The 18,433-nt window shown below is 45.4% G+C and overlaps 1 protein-coding gene across 1 annotated transcript; it reads left to right on the top strand.

The window, feature by feature from the left end:
- Window positions 1–15,145: 15,145 nt before the first annotated feature.
- On the top strand, window positions 15,146–15,895 carry LOC120840457. The gene has a single exon (XM_040211011.1). The coding sequence runs from the start codon at window positions 15,146–15,148 to the stop codon at window positions 15,893–15,895; it is 750 nt and encodes a 249-aa protein (XP_040066945.1).
- The last annotated feature ends 2,538 nt before the right edge of the window (window positions 15,896–18,433 follow it).

Here is an 18,433-nt window from a genome sequence, read left to right as displayed (position 1 = left end):
GAAAAACAAGATGAAGCAAAACGGAATCTGCTTACTTTTAACCAGAGAAAGACCTCCTGCGCTGAACCGTGCACTGAACAAACTATGGGCCGTGGCGCCCTCATTTCGTGTATTACAAACTCACCTGACTGGCCCTCGCACTACTTATAGCACCTTCACTGAGATTTTATTTTTGTGTGTAGTTCTGACGAAACAATTCCGCAAGACAATCGAAAGTGCCGAATTTATGACACCCCGGCTAGAGTACGCGATCCTTAGTTGACACCAAAATATCTAGCCTCCCGACGCTTTTTTTTAGTTTTTTTTTTTTCTTTTTTCGTACGGGTGAAATTTCATCTCTTGTTTCATGCGTTCGAATTTGTTTTGTGTTATTTATTTCGTGATTTCGCGGTCGGCATCAGAGCACACACGCCACTGCGTGAAGCAAGTCCTGACGTGTCCCATTTTGCGACCCTCCTTGGGCAGCCCAGGTGGCTTATACAAAGCCGCAGAGGGTGATTAGCTGCTTTGTCCACCCCTCTTTGACCTCGTCTTCTGATAAGCCTCCACACCTTCTTTTGTGTCTTCGTGTGGCTGGGAGCGAGTGCGAAGGCCGCTTCTAGCAAATCAGAGGGGTGGTGTGTAACACGTGACCGTTCTCCGTAGGACAGGCAGCTTGGACTATAATATGTCACGTGGCCCGCTCCGACGCGCTGATGGGCTCACTGGGGCCGAAGTCTTTGCCGTATTCCAAATTACGGTGAGTGTAGGGGCCACGTAGGTCCAGTTTCTAAAAAGCTTCCGTCAGGCGTCAGTGTTCTTCTGTTTTTCGTGCGTTGCAGTCGCAGCCGTGGTTTTTCGTCTTGAACGGCCGGAATACGTTCCTACTAATTTTTTGGTAATATTTGTGAATTTCGTCGGAGTCCATGGAATTATTGTGCTGTGTTTGTTGGACGCGTTTCGACAAAGAACTGCTCGTCGGCGCTCGTGAGACTTCCGCTGATTGTGATCGACCGCCTTCATCCTCGACATTGTGTTTGCGTAGTTTTGTGCTGCCCTAGTCGGATTGTGCATCTATCACGACAGAGAGCTGCTCATCGGCGACGGCGAGAGTTCCGTTGAATGTGAGCAACCGCCTTCATCCTGGACGTTGTGTTTGCGAATTTTTCTGTGGTGCCCGAACCGGATTATGCAACTATCACGGATTACATGAGATCGGTGTTTTATTTGTAAGTACTCTGCAAGCATGCTTCTGGTAGTAGACCTGCTTCCGTCTCAATAGACCATTTTACTGTTTACAAGCATGAACTGCTGCTTACGCCTCAATCAACTCCCGGTCGTTCCGTCTCTGCCAGCCTGTCGAGTTTTGCCTACGTCAGCAGGGCTAGAAAGCTTTAAAGTAGGTTTAGGCGAAGGAAAGCCTTATTTAAAGTTTGAGTGCATTTATTTTAAGCCTCTAAGAATTTTGTAGCTTTGTCACAAAAACTTAACACTAGGTCACAAATGCCAGCATTTGAGGTTTGACATTGGTTTCTCGCGAATTCGCGAAAGAAGAAGATGAGGTCCATGCATGTTTTTTCTGGATTCAAAAAATAAAGTGTTCCACATGTTTCAATTTGTTAGCAATCATTTCTCCGTAAATACTTTTTGATGAAGTGCTGTGTTACACATTTAGTATAACTTCTTGTAGCTGAATGAAGTGAGAGTTACTGCGCAGGCGAGCTGGTGAAGGATCATGGTGAAAAAAAAAACCAAGACTAGGACAAAAATCGGGACAACACAACACGTCTCAAGACATTTTGAGACAGTATTGTGTTTTCCCAATTTTTTTGTCACTAGTCTCGGGGTTTACCCACCATGCTCTTCTAGCTGCAGTACACGTTTTTGGTAGGGTGTACTGCTGCCATCACACCCTAATAAATAGGTGTAGAGCAGAATCACTCCTTTCTGTGTAGGGTGTAAGGGATTACACCGGTTTTTGAGGGAGTGAGAAATAACACCATTTTTCTAGGGCGTTTTTGTACACCAATAAGGGGGTGAGTTGTGACCCATGCCATTTACACCAATAAGAGCGTAAAAATGTTTAGTGTGTAGACTAACAGAAGCCTCTGAGCTTCTACTTTGTTTAAACACGTTTGCCTGCTGGTGGCCAACAACCTCTAGGCAGTTTCTTTTCTTTAGGATGGGAGGGCGACGGGGGAAATATCTGTTGCTTCGAATCAGTGATTCCAGGACATTTAATACTAATTTTTTAATAATAATAATTTATTTTCCTTTTTTCTACAAAGGAGGGAGATAGGGCAAAAAGCTGCGTGGCTTGCAGCTTGACGAGGCCCTACTCCGTGTAGCAAAGCAGCAGAGACATTTCAAAACAGGACACGCAAAAAACAAAGCACTACACCTTATTGCATTGATTATCTACAAAAAAAAAGTCTTTAACACTGTTTTCCAATAGCATTTCGCGTAGCATACCCTTTGATTTTTTTGTAATGTCAATATTTTCACCTTCGAGCTCATTTAAAAGTGACGGTAGTGTATGTTTTAAAGAAGTTAGTCCATAGTTCGTGCTGGAAGTAGTAACACACCAGCCCTCACAGTGTCTAGTTTCATACGTCTGGGTTGTTCTCTCCAGGCCCGACAGCACAGAAAGAAAAAAGTTGTTATTTTGTTTTACTGCCGTACTTTAGACTCCCATCAAACGATAGTTGTACAAATGCTTAATTGTCACAGCTTTATGTTTACGAAAAAGCTCCTCAGAAGAATGCAAAAAAGAAACATTTTCAATTATGCGAAATACTTTCTTCTGTGTTAGTAGCAGTGTTGTTAAGTTTTGTTTCGTTGTGGTTCCCCAAACCAGGTGACAGTACACGTAATGTGTGTAGATCAGAGAGTAATACAAGAGCAACTTCACTCGCGCGGGAAACATAAAACGAGTTTTTGATATTATTCCTATGGCTTTGCAAACCTTCCGGTGGATATACTCAACGTCTTCAGTCCAAGAGAGTGATTCGGTAAAAATGACACCAAGAATTTTAACAGATTTTGCAATCTCTAAGGGAGATGAATTCATCGTGATATTTAAAGGCAACGATTAACCTTAACACCAGCAGACAAAGAAGGCGGTTTTGTTGTCATGCCCAAAGAGGAGTTCGGGGTAAAATCCCTTTTAGCAATCGAATCTGTGTTCCAACGTCACGACGGCATCTCATTAACAAAAGTAAAATGTGAAGCTAAAAGGCTCCTTCAGGACCTAAATATAAAAGAGTTTTGAAAAAAGCAAACACCTTAGCTTAGAAATATTTTTCAGCGTTAAGACGCACAAGGTTGAGTGTCCCTTGCGAGTTATTGTGTCAGAAAGAGACACCTGGCAAAAATCTTTGGCTATATTTTTACAAAAAAGACTTAATTTATTAACAGTTGATGAGCCCTTTTTGGTAAAAAAACTCATATGAGGTCATAAGCTTTTTACAAGGACACAGCGCCAACCAATACCAGGCCTTCTCAATTGATATCAAAGACTTGTACTATGCTTTACCTCAGGTACGCCTTTTAGAGTGCATTGAAGACAGCATTGACTCGTATGGTGCCGTAGCTTTCCAGAATACCTCAGGACTTTCCCAAAGCAACGTTCTTGGTTTGCTCAGGTTTTACCTCAGGTCAACCTTCGTGTCTTGGAACGGTAACACATACCTTCAAAAAAAGGGAGTCTGCATTGGATCCTGCATAGCGCCAATTCTCAGTGATTTATTCCTAGCACACCACGACAGACTGCTTCAAAAGAGCTTAGATTCCTCGACTGTTGTGAAAGTGTTGCGCTACGTTGATGACTATTTGATACTCCTGGACACCAACGAAAAAGATCTCCCGATTCATGTGCCCAATGTGCTCGTCAAGTTTAAAACATGCTTAAACCCTTTGGAGATTACGCACGAGCTTCCAGAGCTAGGATACTTAAGATTTCTGGACCTAAGATTGTCTTTTCAGCCCCGTCATGTCTGTTGGTCGTATGAGCCAAGAGGGAAAAATACCACTCCTCAACTATAATTCGGCGCATTCCAAATTAGTAAAGAGAGGCATAGTTAATCAGTGCTTCAAAAACTCTATTTTCAAGTCCTGCCCACATTCAGGCCTAACAAGTTTCACAGGACAAGTATCTAGGATAGTAAGTGCGGGATATCCTTCACATATATTAACTTCAGTCGCCGAAAGTCTGCTTAAACAGATTAAAAAATGTCAAATCACATCCCGCAAGCCACGCGAAAGATTCAGTAACCAGAGACCGGTAGTCATCCCCTTCATTCATAACATTTCTCATAACCTGAAGAAGATTGGGAATCGCGCAAACATATACGTAGTCTTTTCCGCCCCCATCAAACTATCAGGCCTTTGTAAAAAAGTTAACGCCACACCAAAAACTAATACCGTCTGCACTAAAAAGCATAAAACCTCATACATACCTTGCTCAGAGGGAGTGACTTATTCCTTTCCCCTATCATGCGGCAAACAGTACATAGGACAAACTGGAAGATGTATTAACGACAGATTAAGGGAACACAACAACAACACCCGATTAGCAAACTCAGGACTTTTGGGCATTCACTGCCGTGACTGTGGGTGCGCCGCGGACTTCGAAAATAGCACCATAATAGGAAAGAACCATCATCAGTTAACACGTGAGATAATAGAGGCAGCTCACATCATAAAAAGAAGTGACACCTGTGTTAGCAGTCCATCCATAACGCTAACGGAAAAAGAATTGTTTTATCTTGATTCTAGAAGGTAATGTGCGATAGACACTGCTAATTGTTTTGTACAGAAGAGAACGAAGTGAGATGACAATTTTAATACGGGTAAAAGAAAAACGAATGAAGACGAAAATACAATTTGAGGTGAAAGTCAGCGCGACGTGAATGACCGTTTTTCTGGTGTGAGTGTGAATGTGAGTTTGAGGGTGAGTGAATCTACTTAGCGCTTCTCCTACAATACTAAGTGGCAGTTTGCAAAAAGACTCTGTCTCCGGTCCTGTTTCCCAGCAGTGGCCTGCTTCCACCAAACATTCCCGGCAATACCACAGCTACCCACCACTCTGAAATTGACAAGCGAGTGACACGAAAACAAAACTGGTTCACCAGTTCCAAGACTGACGTTTGCTATTTATATAGAAGGTCCACTTCTAGAAGCATCTGGTACAAAGGGCTGTGGGAGCAGAACGTACCTAGCTGAGCATTGCCTATCGAACTCGGCCAAATCGTCGTCATGCACTTTTGCATATTTCTTTTAATTGTTTGCACTCTGGTATTCAAGTCCTCCACCTTTAACTAGAGATCACAATCTGTCACAGTCATGTTAAAAGTAAGTAGCAGAGGGTTCCTGCCACCGCACAGGGCAATATTTTATGCGTCCTTCATTGGACAAACACAGGCAAACTTTGTCGTGATCACTTGGCGGTTTAAACTTCTGTGTAGGCCTAACCCAAGTTCCTGCACTAGCATATACTGCCACGCGCGTCTTCGAGCAAGCGCGTTCGTGGCCCAATGATTATCATGCTTGCCTCCCTTGCAAAGGGTCGAGGTTCGATGCGTGGCCGTGTATGCCTCTTTGTGTTAATGACCCGCAACTCCACCTAAATGTCACAAATGACAGATGATGAGGTGACGAATGAACAGAAATGAAACGTTTAATTTGGTGAACGTGTGCCGAAAAGAAAAATATCAAGAGGTAGCGTCACAGGTATCGAGGCGGAGTAGCACGATCGAGTGGAAGAGCGAGACTCCGTTTCGCCTCGCCCTCATGTACTACACGCGTGGGCTTCCGGGACAATCGGCGTAGAAGGTTCGGCGCATATAACATTTGGACTTCGAACAAGCGGCAGGGTTCTTGAATTTACCAGAACGTGACATTTACAGAAACAACAAAAGGTGCCTGTGTGGCCAGGCATCGTACCTCGGCCCTTTGCATGGGAGCTAAGCGCGATAACCATTCGGCCACGGGCACACTTGCTCAGTGACGCGCGTGGCAGTATGAGCACCCTCTGCCATTAACCATATCCCACGTGTACAGAGTGGTGGCCACCACCACGGCATTCTTGAAAGTGCCCAAAAGCAGCGTCTCTTACACTGACATGACATCACGTGCAAACCATAAATGCGTGCTACTGAAACTGTGTCATGTTATAATATAATAAGTAATATAGTAATATAATATTATAATATAGTAGTAATATAGTAATAAGTGGTATTTTAATAATAATAAATAAATATTGATAATAATATAATATAGTAGTAGTATAGTAATATAATATAGTGCCATGTTGTCAGCCGTGCACCAGTCATCAGGTACACTGCCACCCTGGATAGTGAGGGCCTGAACTGCCCCCAACTGCACTGTTTAGGACCTCTTGCCCACTCAGCAGGAGTAGCTAGTTGCATTGCACATGCTGCTGGAGTGCAACATGAATGCCCTAGTTTTAGAGAAGTGCAGTCAAGGTCCAAAATTGGCTGGCAAGCATTGTGTAGAGAACCATAGAAAGAAAACCTGCATTATATGGCAATAATGAGTTACTTTAGGCGGAGTTTCTTCATCCTTGCTTTATTCAGTTACGTCAAGAGCAGCTCGTGCTCGCATCCTTTGTTGCAAGCTCAACGCATTGCGGAAATACTGGACTTCTACAGTACCAAATGCATTGATGGGAACAACAGTTAGCGTAATCAGCTATGACGGACAGTTATAGGAGAAAGGAAGACGAATGCAGCAATCCTGTGTTTTCCCTCTTCATTTTCTGACCTTCTGTTGGGTTTCGAAGTGACCAATATCCACAGCTTGTCCCTTTCCATTTTTTTATGCGATCGACAGAGACGGCCTGCTTAATGCAAATTAATTAGATCAAGCTAAATGCACATTGCTGAGGGCTGCCCATCTCATAGGTTACGTGCTGCACTGGAAAACCTACAGCATGAGTGTGCTGGTCTGAGCACTTCCTTGGTTAGGAAGGTGCTCGCATAAACTAAAGTTTTTCCAAAGTCTCGCATTCTTGCTATTTTCAGTACTGCATGAGAGTTATGAGAGCAGGTAAAAGCAGTGGTATGCCATACACTACTGCTCACCGGACCACTGGGATTATATTGTTCTATGCGATTTCTCCAGCAACGTCCATCACGACAGTGTGCTAGAAAAGCTCCTGGCAACCAATTGCGGCACCAGGCTCTACAATTACGTCCGATGCTTCCTACGCGGACGCACATACTCTCTCAGCTTAGGTGGAATCACATCCACTACCTTCGACCATCCCCAACGCGGCATTCCACAAGGCTCAGTACTCTCACCTACTCTTTTCAATCTCGCCATGTGCCATATACATCAAGCGCTAGCTCCCATACCAGACATACACTATATTCTATACGCCGACGATATCACCCTCTGGGTAAATCGGGGCTCAGTAGGACACATACAGGATACATTACAACATGCTCTCAACAGAATCCAACAAGCCGCCAACCACATAGGCCTACAATGTGCTCCTACTAAATCGGAACTCCTTCTAGTTCACAATCCCCGCTGGGAACCGCCACAGATTCACCTTGAACAAAACGGTATCCCTATCCCACAGCCTAGCAGCATCCGTCTTTTAGGACTCCACATCCAGCGTGATGGCGGTGGCTCAACCACGGTTAATCATCTCCTCAAACAAGGCGAACAGGTTCTGAACCTGCTCCGCCGCGTCTCCACTTCCTCTCGCGGACTTAAAGAAAGGAGTATGGTGAGGCTCTACATGTGACGCCTTACTGATATCCCGCCTCCGCTACCACCTCCCGTACACTAAACTCACACAAAGACAAAAAATAAAACTGAACGCTCTCATTCGTAAAGGCATCAAGCTCGCCATGGGCCTACCCGTCACCACTAGCACCCACCGCCTCCTCGATATGGGCTATCACAATACCGCAGATGAGCTCGTTGCTATTCACAAACGCCGTCAGGAAATCCGACTCCTTCTCACCCCTCAGGGAAGACACATACTCACTCAACTGGGCCATAATGTCCCATCCTCACTTCCTCCGAGAGAAGCAGCTCTCTCCACCACCACCCGTTCACATCTTATCATAGCACCACTCCCTCGACACATGCACCCGATGCTGAATTTAGCACGACGCGCTCAACGTATTGCCTTTTTCACACGTTACACCGCCCGCACTCCTCATCGCACATACGTCTACACAGATGCAGTACGACCGATACTCGCACGGCAATAGCGGTCACAGATCATCATTTCACTACAATACACACCGCCGTTCTTCCTCCCATGGACCCATGGATGCTTGGCGGAACTACGCGCCATTGCAGGGGCTATCACATATACCTCCTCAGGCTCTTTTACCTCGTCTATTCCCATCATCTTCACCGACTCTATGGCCGCCTGCCGGCGACTCATACACAACTCGCTTCCACTTGCCATCGCAGAACAATTAGAACGCGACCTACTATCACCCGTTGAGGTGGTTTGGATACCAGGTCATGGGGGCATGCCGGGCAACGAGAAAGCACACTTGCTCGCCCGCGAAACGCTTTACCGGGCACCCGACATCCCCAGATCTGCCCAGACGTTTCCCGTGGCCTTACCTTCCCTCGAGTCATATAGACGAGCCCGTCGAGTCTTTCCCCCCCTTCACAATCACCTCACACGCCACCAAGGCACCATCCTGCGCAACGCCCAAAGTAACACTCTTCCCACCCAGCCCGCATCCACCTTCTACGAGGTCTACTTTCTGAGGATCCTCCCCCCTGCATCCACTGTGGCGACCGCCCAAATACACATCACATCTTATGGATCTGCCATCCCCCGCTTCCACCCCTCCCTAACCCCACCTCCCTGTCCTTCCCTCCCAACCCCGAGTGGCTGACTGCGGCCACCACATTATCGGACCAAATTTACCTGGCTGCGTACATCCAGTCCTCTCTGGAGTACGCCACCAGAGGGGGCCTGGACTGAGGCCCCCTGCTCATATTCTTTGGGCATAATAAAGTTTCATCTCTCTCTCTCTCTCCAGCATGCTCTTTAAAAATGTATGTATTTGTAAGCAGTATCCCCCTTCGCGTACTTTGTCTGTAGGCTGTGGAGGGAAAAGCAGCTGCACATGCCCAGCCGTCATTTTCACTGACGACACTCGTGCTGCACCTCATGGTGGTGCAGAATGTTCATCAATAAGAACGCTTCCTATGCACCATTTTGCTTCTGTCATTATTTCAGTATAGCATGGAAACAAAATTTGCAGAAGCACCTTAAAGGGATACTACAACGAAATTTCGGCGCTCATTTTTTTGGTCTATATGTGTTCAAAAGAGCAGTATCACATGGAACATACCAATATCTTGTTAAAAAAGTCTCGAAAAGGAATTTTAAAACGAATTAAACAATTAGCAAAGAGCACCTGGTGGATGTCGCTAACGCCTCGTTTGTAATGCTCGTCTAGGAACCTTGACAGCTAGTGACGGAGGTTGTCTCGTCTCCGGCCACGACGAGAGAAGGGGGGAAGGAGGAACTCCCCTCTTCCCGAGAATCCCTTTTGTGTGTCGCAGAAGTCGCTATTGTCCCCCTAGAAGATTATAGAAGATTAACCCGTCACTCAAAATTCGTACAAAAGCAGCCGCTTCGGTGGCTGGAACGACTAGGCCATCCTCTCGACGTCAGCCTCGCCGTAGCTTTGCTCGTCTTGAGACGACCTACGTCATGATTGCGTTGGATGTCACGTGCTCTAACCTAGGCCTTCTCCGAGCGCTTGCCAGAGTGGGCCGTTTATAACGAAAAATACAGCCACCAGGATCAAAATACAAACGTGCGATTGTCATTTACGGATATTGTGGATCATATTCAACCTATTTTTGAACACGACGGGAATATTTCAAATTTCGTTGAAGTATCCCTTTAATCCTACCCTACAAAATTGTCATACATAAAATAAAATTTTTGGGTCAGCAAATCTCGGTGCAATTGTTTTTGTACCGACACTTGTACCGTAACTTCTGATGTCAATGTGAATTTCATATACAAGGAACCAGAAATTTCACAATTAATGGTGGTAAGGGGGTGGGGCTTCAATCGTCCACATGCCAGCAACCACAGTTGAATCTTCACCTTCTCTTTCTCTGTGCTTAGAACAATACACTGTTCAAGCCGGAATGCTTACACAGTCGATGAGAAACGAGATGCCACCCGTGAGGGGGCCCTGCTTTTGTTCTCAGTCGTAATGCTTCGGAGTCTAGCCTTATGCGGTTTAAATTTTTGCCAGGTTACATTTGCCATAAACATTGTGATAAAAAAAAACTTTTTTAAATACAGAAACTTATCATAAACATGAAGTTCTAATTTAAGGAGCCATACAAAAAAAATTCTGACAACACATGCTTGGTATGTTGTTTCTTAAACCGGTACCACAGCATTTTAAAGAATTATACTTGTCTTCTATTTCTTTCCGCCTAATACGTAACAGATTTTTTTAAATACCAGACTTGACGGCGATGGGCTTGGGGTAAGTTGTTTTGATGCATATGCAATTGCTTCAGACCAAAAAAAGTCTCCTTGTGTCAAACTGCTTCTTCGCCCATAATAGTGTCTCTATAGGACACCGAGGGCATTGAATGTTGCTTGGACTCTCTGCTACGTAGATCACACTGCAGTCAAAAGGGACTTGCCGTGTCTCCTGAATTGAGAAGGTTTCAAAGTATGACCCAACATTGCAAGCGGATGCGCACATATTTCGCAGATGTGACAAGTTGAGGGACTAAGCTCGTAACGTGTTCGAGAGCAGGCACACTTAAGTTTAAGCAGGGCGACCCTGGTAGGCAGCACATACTTGGGGTGCAGAGGCGGACACCTCTAAAATTTTCAACGCTGCACAGCTTCTCCTCTGCTGTCAAAGATGACATCATCTACGGGGTCGAACTCTTGAGGAGCAAGGGGCTCTTGAAGATAGTGTTATACGAGCCCGCCTTGTAGAGAAAGGCAAATGATGTCGCTATGCCCAGTACCTGTGCAACCACAGGGCCTGCTTTTGAGCATTCTATTCGCTGCTCCAAAACAAAATCTTAAACAATGCGTTTTGTTCAGCTGGCCTTGGGACAGCAGAGCACCAATTGGGGTTGCAAGGAATAAGTGCGCAATCATGGCTTCAGGGGTAAGTCACAGTCACAACAGTGGGACGGTATCTGACGTGGATGTTTCATAACATTTTCAGTCGTCCAAAAGCACATCAAGACTTCATAGATGCGTTTTATACTAATTCAACCTCTACTTGGAGCTAGTAGTTTCATAACTTCCCAAAGAGCCTGCAACATACTAATAATAAAAAATATATTTACAACGAGAGAAATGTGGATATATTTTACTTGCTTTGCACAATACCAAAAATCATGTCTTCCACAGCAAAAAGGTGCAGCGTCAAATGAGTTTGGCAATCGTAAAGTGAAAAACTACACAGCATGCTGCAGCTAAACAATTTCCCGAGGTTGAGGCGCGAGACCTTTGGATCAATGATGCACATGCGATCACGAGTAGGCTCGAATGCGTGCGACGATCTCGCACGACACTCATCACGGTGAATGAGGCACCCGTTTTCTACCGAGAGCTCTCGTGCAAGCGCGTTGAGAAATGTTCTCTTCAGGCTGTATTAGAACACAGCGTATCGATACGTAAGAGCATTTACCGGGCACACCGCTGGACTCGCATCGCTGATCTACTTGGTTGTCGCCTTTCCGTCTTCTCTTTGCGCGAAGCCCACCCACCAATGGAGCCCCGGGTCGCCCGGCTGATCGATTATGACCTTTGAACCCGAAAGAATGCGATTCACAGCGCACCGATGCACGGCGATATCTTCGTTGGAGCGAAATGTGCCGTCGACTACGCAGAAGCTGAGAGCACTTGCTACTCGGCTGTCAGCGCATGCGGCCTCTCGCAACGCCGCCAAAGCTTCTGCGGCAACTGTCAGAGCCAGCGAGTGTCGGGCAGTGTTCCCCGATTACGTCCTTGACGAACCTTGAGCCGAACATATCAAAAACGTAGCGATGGTCCGTGAAAGCTCGCTTTGGCTCGTCCCGTCCGCGAGCGTGAACGTCGCCATTTTCATTGACTTCGGCAACTTTGGCCTCCTGACGACTACAAGATTATCGTCATCGCCAAACTGAATCGTGACGACATTGTGACGTCACCGCGAACTTTAATATTTCACCAGCATAGCTCGAACTCTATCGAAATCCGTAGGGGAAAACGCAATCGCAACGTCACATCACGCGACCAAAAGGGCAGCCAATCAGCGACCGATTGAGTTAACTTCATCGTTGATTTTGCGATCTAGCATAGACAGACAGAGCACGAACGCCCTTGTTTTCTCGCTGTTAGACCCGAAAAAGGCGGGCGCGAGCGTACCCGATTGCCGGCCGCCCACCTCTCTGCCCGTCAGTGACGTCACGTTTAGATTTTCGGCAGCGGCCGTGGTGACGAACGAATCGACGCCTGAGCAACACTTTTTGATACCGCATGTTCCCGTTGCAAGCCATCTACATTCGGCAGTTTGCGTGTGAACATCAGTACTCGGCTCGGCTGCAGTTGCGAAGCTCTGCAGCGTCATCGCCCGCAGCAAGCAGACGCGCAAGAAACACGCAAGTCAGGGACCTGCGCGTGACTGTCATCGAAAGCATCGTCATCCCACCAACGCCCTCAAGATCATCACGTGGTCACTACGTCATCGGCCACTGGCTATATAACACGGGATTGTCACCGAGGTCTCAGCATTTCGGCAGCGGCAGTGGTGACGAACGAATCGACGCCTGAGCAACACTTTTTGATACCGCAGGTTCCCGTTGCAAGCCATCTACATTCGGCAGTTTGCGTGTGAACATCAGTACTCGGCTCGGCTGCAGTTGCGAAGCTCTGCAGCGTCATCGCCCGCAGCAAGCAGACGCGCAAGAAACACGCAAGTCAGGGACCTGCGCGTGACTGTCATCGAAAGCATCGTCATCCCACCAACGCCCTCAAGATCATCACGTGGTCACTACGTCATCGGCCACTGGCTATATAACACGGGATTGTCACCGAGGTTTCTGTATTTCGGCAGCGGCAGTGGTGACGAACGAATCGACGCCTGAGCAACACTTTTTGATACCGCAGGTTCCCGTTGCAAGCCATCTACATTCGGCAGTTTGAGTGTGAACATCAGTACTCGGCTCGGCTGCAGTTGCGAAGCTCTGCAGCGTCATCGCCCGCAGCAAGCAGACGCGCAAGAAACACGCAAGTCAGGGACCTGCGCGTGACTGTCATCGAAAGCATCGTCATCCCACCAACGCCCTCAAGATCATCACGTGGTCACTACGTCATCGGCCACTGGCTATATAACACGGGATTGTCCCCGAGGTTTCTGTATTTCGGCAGCGGCAGTGGTGACGAACGAATCGACGCCTGAGCAACACTTTTTGATACCGCAGGTTCCCGTTGCAAGCCCTCTACATTCGGCAGTTTGCGTGTGAACATCAGTACTCGGCTCGGCTGCAGTTGCGAAGCTCTGCAGCGTCATCGCCCGCAGCAAGCAGACGCGCAAGAAACACGCAAGTCAGGGACCTGCGCGTGACTGTCATCGAAAGCATCGTCATCCCACCAACGCCCTCAAGATCATCACGTGGTCACTACGTCATCGGCCACTGGCTATATAACACGGGATTGTCACCGAGGTCTCAGCATTTCGGCAGCGGCAGTGGTGACGAACGAATCGACGCCTGAGCAACACTTTTTGATACCGCAGGTTCCCGTTGCAAGCCATCTACATTCGGCAGTTTGCGTGTGAACATCAGTACTCAACTCGGCTGCAGTTGCGAAGCTCTGCAGCGTCATCGCCCGCAGCAAGCAGACGCGCAAGAAACACGCAAGTCAGGGACCTGCGCGTGACTGTCATCGAAAGCATCGTCATCCCACCAACGCCCTCAAGATCATCACGTGGTCACTACGTTATCGGCCACTGGCTATATAACACGGGATTGTCACCGAGGTTTCTGTATTTCGGCAGCGGCAGTGGTGACGAACGAATCGACGCCTGAGCAACACTTTTTGATACCGCAGGTTCCCGTTGCAAGCCATCTACATTCGGCAGTTTGCGTGTGAACATCAGTACTCGGCTCGGCTGCAGTTGCGAAGCTCTGCAGCGTCATCGCCCGCAGCAAGCAGACGCGCAAGAAACATGCAAGTCAGGGACCTGCGCGTGACTGTCATCGAAAGCATCGTCATCCCACCAACGCCCTCAAGATCATCAAATGGTCACTACGTCATCGGCCACTGGCTATATAACACGGGATTGTCCCCGAGGTTTCTGTATTTCGGCAGCGGCAGTGGTGACGAACGAATCGACGCCTGAGCAACACTTTTTGATACCGCAGGTTCCCGTCGCAAGCCATCTACATTCGGCAGTTTGCGTGTGAACATCAGTACTCGGCTCGGCTGCAGTTGCGAAGCTCTGCAGCGTCATCGCCCGCAGCAAGCAGACGCGCAAGAAACACGCAAGTCAGGGACCTGCGCGTGACTGTCATCGAAAGCATCGTCATCCCACAACGCCCTCAAGATCATCACGTGGTCACTACGTCATCGGCCACTGGCTATATAACACGGGATTGTCACCGAGGTTTCTGTATTTCGGCAGCGGCAGTGGTGACGAACGAATCGACGCCTGAGCAACACTTTTTGATACCGCAGGTTCCCGTCGCAAGCCATCTACATTCGGCAGTTTGCGTGTGAACATCAGTACTCGGCTCGGCTGCAGTTGCGAAGCTCTGCAGCGTCATCGCCCGCAGCAAGCAGACGCGCAAGAAACACGCAAGTCAGGGACCTGCGCGTGACTGTCATCGAAAGCATCGTCATCCCACCAACGCCCTCAAGATCATCACGTGGTCACTACGTCATCGGCCACTGGCTCTATAACACGGGATTGTCACCGAGGTCTCTGTATTTCGGCAGCGGCAGTGGTGACGAACGAATCGACGCCTGAGCAACACTTTTTGATACCGCAAATTGGTGTTATTTCTATTTGAATGTTTTTTTTTTGCCACTGCTGCTGCTGCCACTGTAGTACTGCTGTTTTTGTCTTTGTTTTTTTTTTTTGTTTTTGAGCAGTTTTAGTTTTATCCATTTTTGAACATGGTACTGAACAAAGAATTGTTGGCTGCATTTGAGGATATAAAGAATGAGTTCAAAGCAGAGCTCAAGCTTTTCGGAGGTACTTTTGATAGAGAAATCCGAAAGGATCTGCGGGACGTTAAGGCGAGCTTAAAGTTTATAAATCAAATGTGTAAGGAAATGAAAACCCAGGTCAAAGTCGTACAGGATGAGAACAGGGAACTGAAAAAGGACAATGCACGGCTCCAGACGACGTGTGACGAACTTGCCATCCGTATGAAGGATAGCGAGACGCGTATACTGAGTTCAGAGCAGTATTCTCGAAATGCAAACATTGAAATAAAAGGGGTACCCACAGCGCCAAATGAGAATCTGTCCATGCTACTGGAACAAATAGGTGCCCAAATTGGCGTACCAATTACAAAAGAAGACATCGAGATATGCCATCGAGTACCCATCGCACACAGCACCACCGACAAAAACATCGTCGTGCAGTTCGTTCATACAGCCAAACAAAACGATGTACTAGAGGAAGCAAGACGCTACAGGCTTACTGGAACAAGAATCGGATTAACTTCAAACGAGCCCATTTACATCAATGAGCACCTCTTTCCTCAGCTGAAGAGGCTCCTTGGTCAAACTACCAGCAAAAAAAGGGAGGCGAATGGGAAGTTTGTCTGGGTTAGAAACGGCCAGACCTTTGCACGGAAGGCAGTTGGCACTCTGGCTTTAAAGATCATGACTTGTGACGACCTCTCCAAAATCGTTTAAATTTCATACAAAAAAAAATTGCAGCATTGAAAGATGGGAGTCGCAAATTTTTTAGATCCCGCGGACCTTGGAAAGTTACTAAACGCAAACGATTTAACATTTTTTTTTTACTTAAACTTCCGTTCAATGAGTAATAAAACGACGTCGAAATGTTGCTAGATAGTACAGGTATAAAATTTGATGTAATAATGTTTCCTGAAACTTGGTATAATGATAACTCGAGTCACTTTATTATTCCTAATTATAACAACTTTGTGCTAAATCGATCGCATAGAAGGGGCGGTGGAGTAGCCATACAAACCAGTATCATCTCTAAAAACCGAACTTTTAACTGAATTTACTACGTCAACCAAGGACTACGAAGTATTAACTTTATGTAATGATTGTAATATATTGTGTGTTGTATATCGGCCTCATGATGGAAATTTTGCCAATTTTTGTGTGTTTCTGGAACGATTTCTTGATTTTGTATGTTGCAACAAATATCTATTGTTTATGAGTGGAGACTTCAATATAGACGTATCCACTGTATCTGCCTCGCAAACTGAATTTATTTCTATTCTTGAATCAAATGGCTGTCACAATTCAATCACATGTCCAACACGTGTCACAAGTAACTCGTCTACTCTCATTGACCTCTTCATAACAAATAATGATAATGAACATGGGTAGTCTGGCGTAATACTAAGTGATGTCAGCGACCAATTCCCCATTTTTTCGTTCATTAGAGAAGCTCGTAATAAGACATCAATACCATTACAGGAACCAATATTTGCTCAACAAATGAATGCCCAAAGATTAGAAATGTTTCGTAATGCCATAGGTAATACAGACTGGAACTTAGTATATATAGAAGAAACAGCAGATGAAGCTTATAACATTTTCTTGTCTTCGTTAACTAGGATCTATGAAAATTGTTTTCCGTATAAAGAATTAAGGAAAAGCAAAAAGTCTAAAAAGCCAAGGGTCACACCTGAACTAGTTCGTAAAATAAACATAAAAAGTAAGCTTTTTAAAAAAAAAATTTTAATCAGGGATCCAAATTAACTAAATGCTTATAAAGTTTTCCGTAACAAACTAAATTCCGAACTGAAGCATGCTAAATCGAATTACTATAGCACTCTGTTCAATGACACCATCAGACAAAGGGGAGATATTTTATGGAAACGCATAAATTCTTTTTAAAACCAACTGAAGAACGTTCTCGTTTAGATGTTGAACTTGATGGAAGCAAGTTGTCTGACTTACAGCTTGCTACCACTTTTAATAATTACTTCGTAAATTTGGTACAACCAGCAAATTATACCATAGATCCGTTGGTAACATCGCGATATGTTCTTAATGAATGTTCTTGTTTTCTACTACAGTAAGTGAAGTGATTAGCACGTTCCTAAATCTTAAAAATAGCCGATCCCAGGACATAAATGGATTGCAAATTAAACCCATCAAATGTGTCATTGACATAATTGCTCCTCCTCTCACGTACATTTTTAACCTCGTTTTAACGACCTGTGTTTTTCCAAAAGCAATGAAAAAGGCAAAAGTAACGGTGCTGCACAAAGGTGGTGACAAAAACAACCTCACTAATTATAGACCAATATCAATTTTACCGGTACTGTCTAGGGGTCTTGACAAAATAATTCATTTGAGACTAATTAACTTTCTTAACAGACACAATATTCTATCCAACTCACAATTTGGTTTTCGTAAACAGAGATCAACAGAAACCGCACTGTTAACACAAAAATACCTGATTGTTGAAGCATTTGAGAAAAAAAAACTCGTACTTGGTATATTTATTGACCTGACTAAAGCGTTTGACCACATAAACCATAATATACTAAACCTTAAACTTCACGCTTAGGGTATTAGAGGAAGCGCAGCATTATTAATTCAATCTTATTTGCAGCATCTCTCTCAATGCGTCTGTATAAACTCATCTTTTTCTCCACTTGATACTATTACAACAGGTGTGCCCCAGGGCAGCATATTAGGCCCTCTTCTCTTCATACTTTACATTAATGACGTTTTTAACATAATGACATCAGCAAAAATAATAGCCTATGCCGATGATATGACTTTTCTTATTACTGGTACTGACCCGACTGACATGGTTTCAGAAGCAAATAGCTCTTTTAGAAATTTGCAAAGATACATGGGCGCAAATTGTCTGCAAATAAACCCTAATAAAACTAAAGCGATTTTCTTTGGACCCAGAAATAAATTCATTTGTAGGCCTATGTAGGTATCTTCATCTAGACAACCAGAAAATAGAAGTTGTAAGTAAAATAAAATCTTTGGGCGTTTATTTTACCGAGCACCTTACATGGGACATTCATATAAATCACACCCGTACAAAGATAAATAGAATAAATGGGCTGATAAATAAACATAGATACAGCCTACCATGCAATATTAAAAAAATATTATACAATGCTCTTGTTGTTCCTCATCTAACATATTGTCATCTCCTATGGGGTACAACTACGGAACATAACATACTTAACCTCGTTCGTGCACAGAAAAAATCAATTTGAA

The sequence above is a fragment of the Ixodes scapularis genome, unplaced genomic scaffold (genome assembly GCF_016920785.2).
Source record: "Ixodes scapularis isolate PalLabHiFi unplaced genomic scaffold, ASM1692078v2 PGA_scaffold7__128_contigs__length_106722199, whole genome shotgun sequence".
NCBI classification, from domain to species: Eukaryota; Metazoa; Arthropoda; class Arachnida; order Ixodida; family Ixodidae; genus Ixodes; species Ixodes scapularis.
This window is presented reverse-complemented; position numbering and strand designations above follow the sequence as displayed.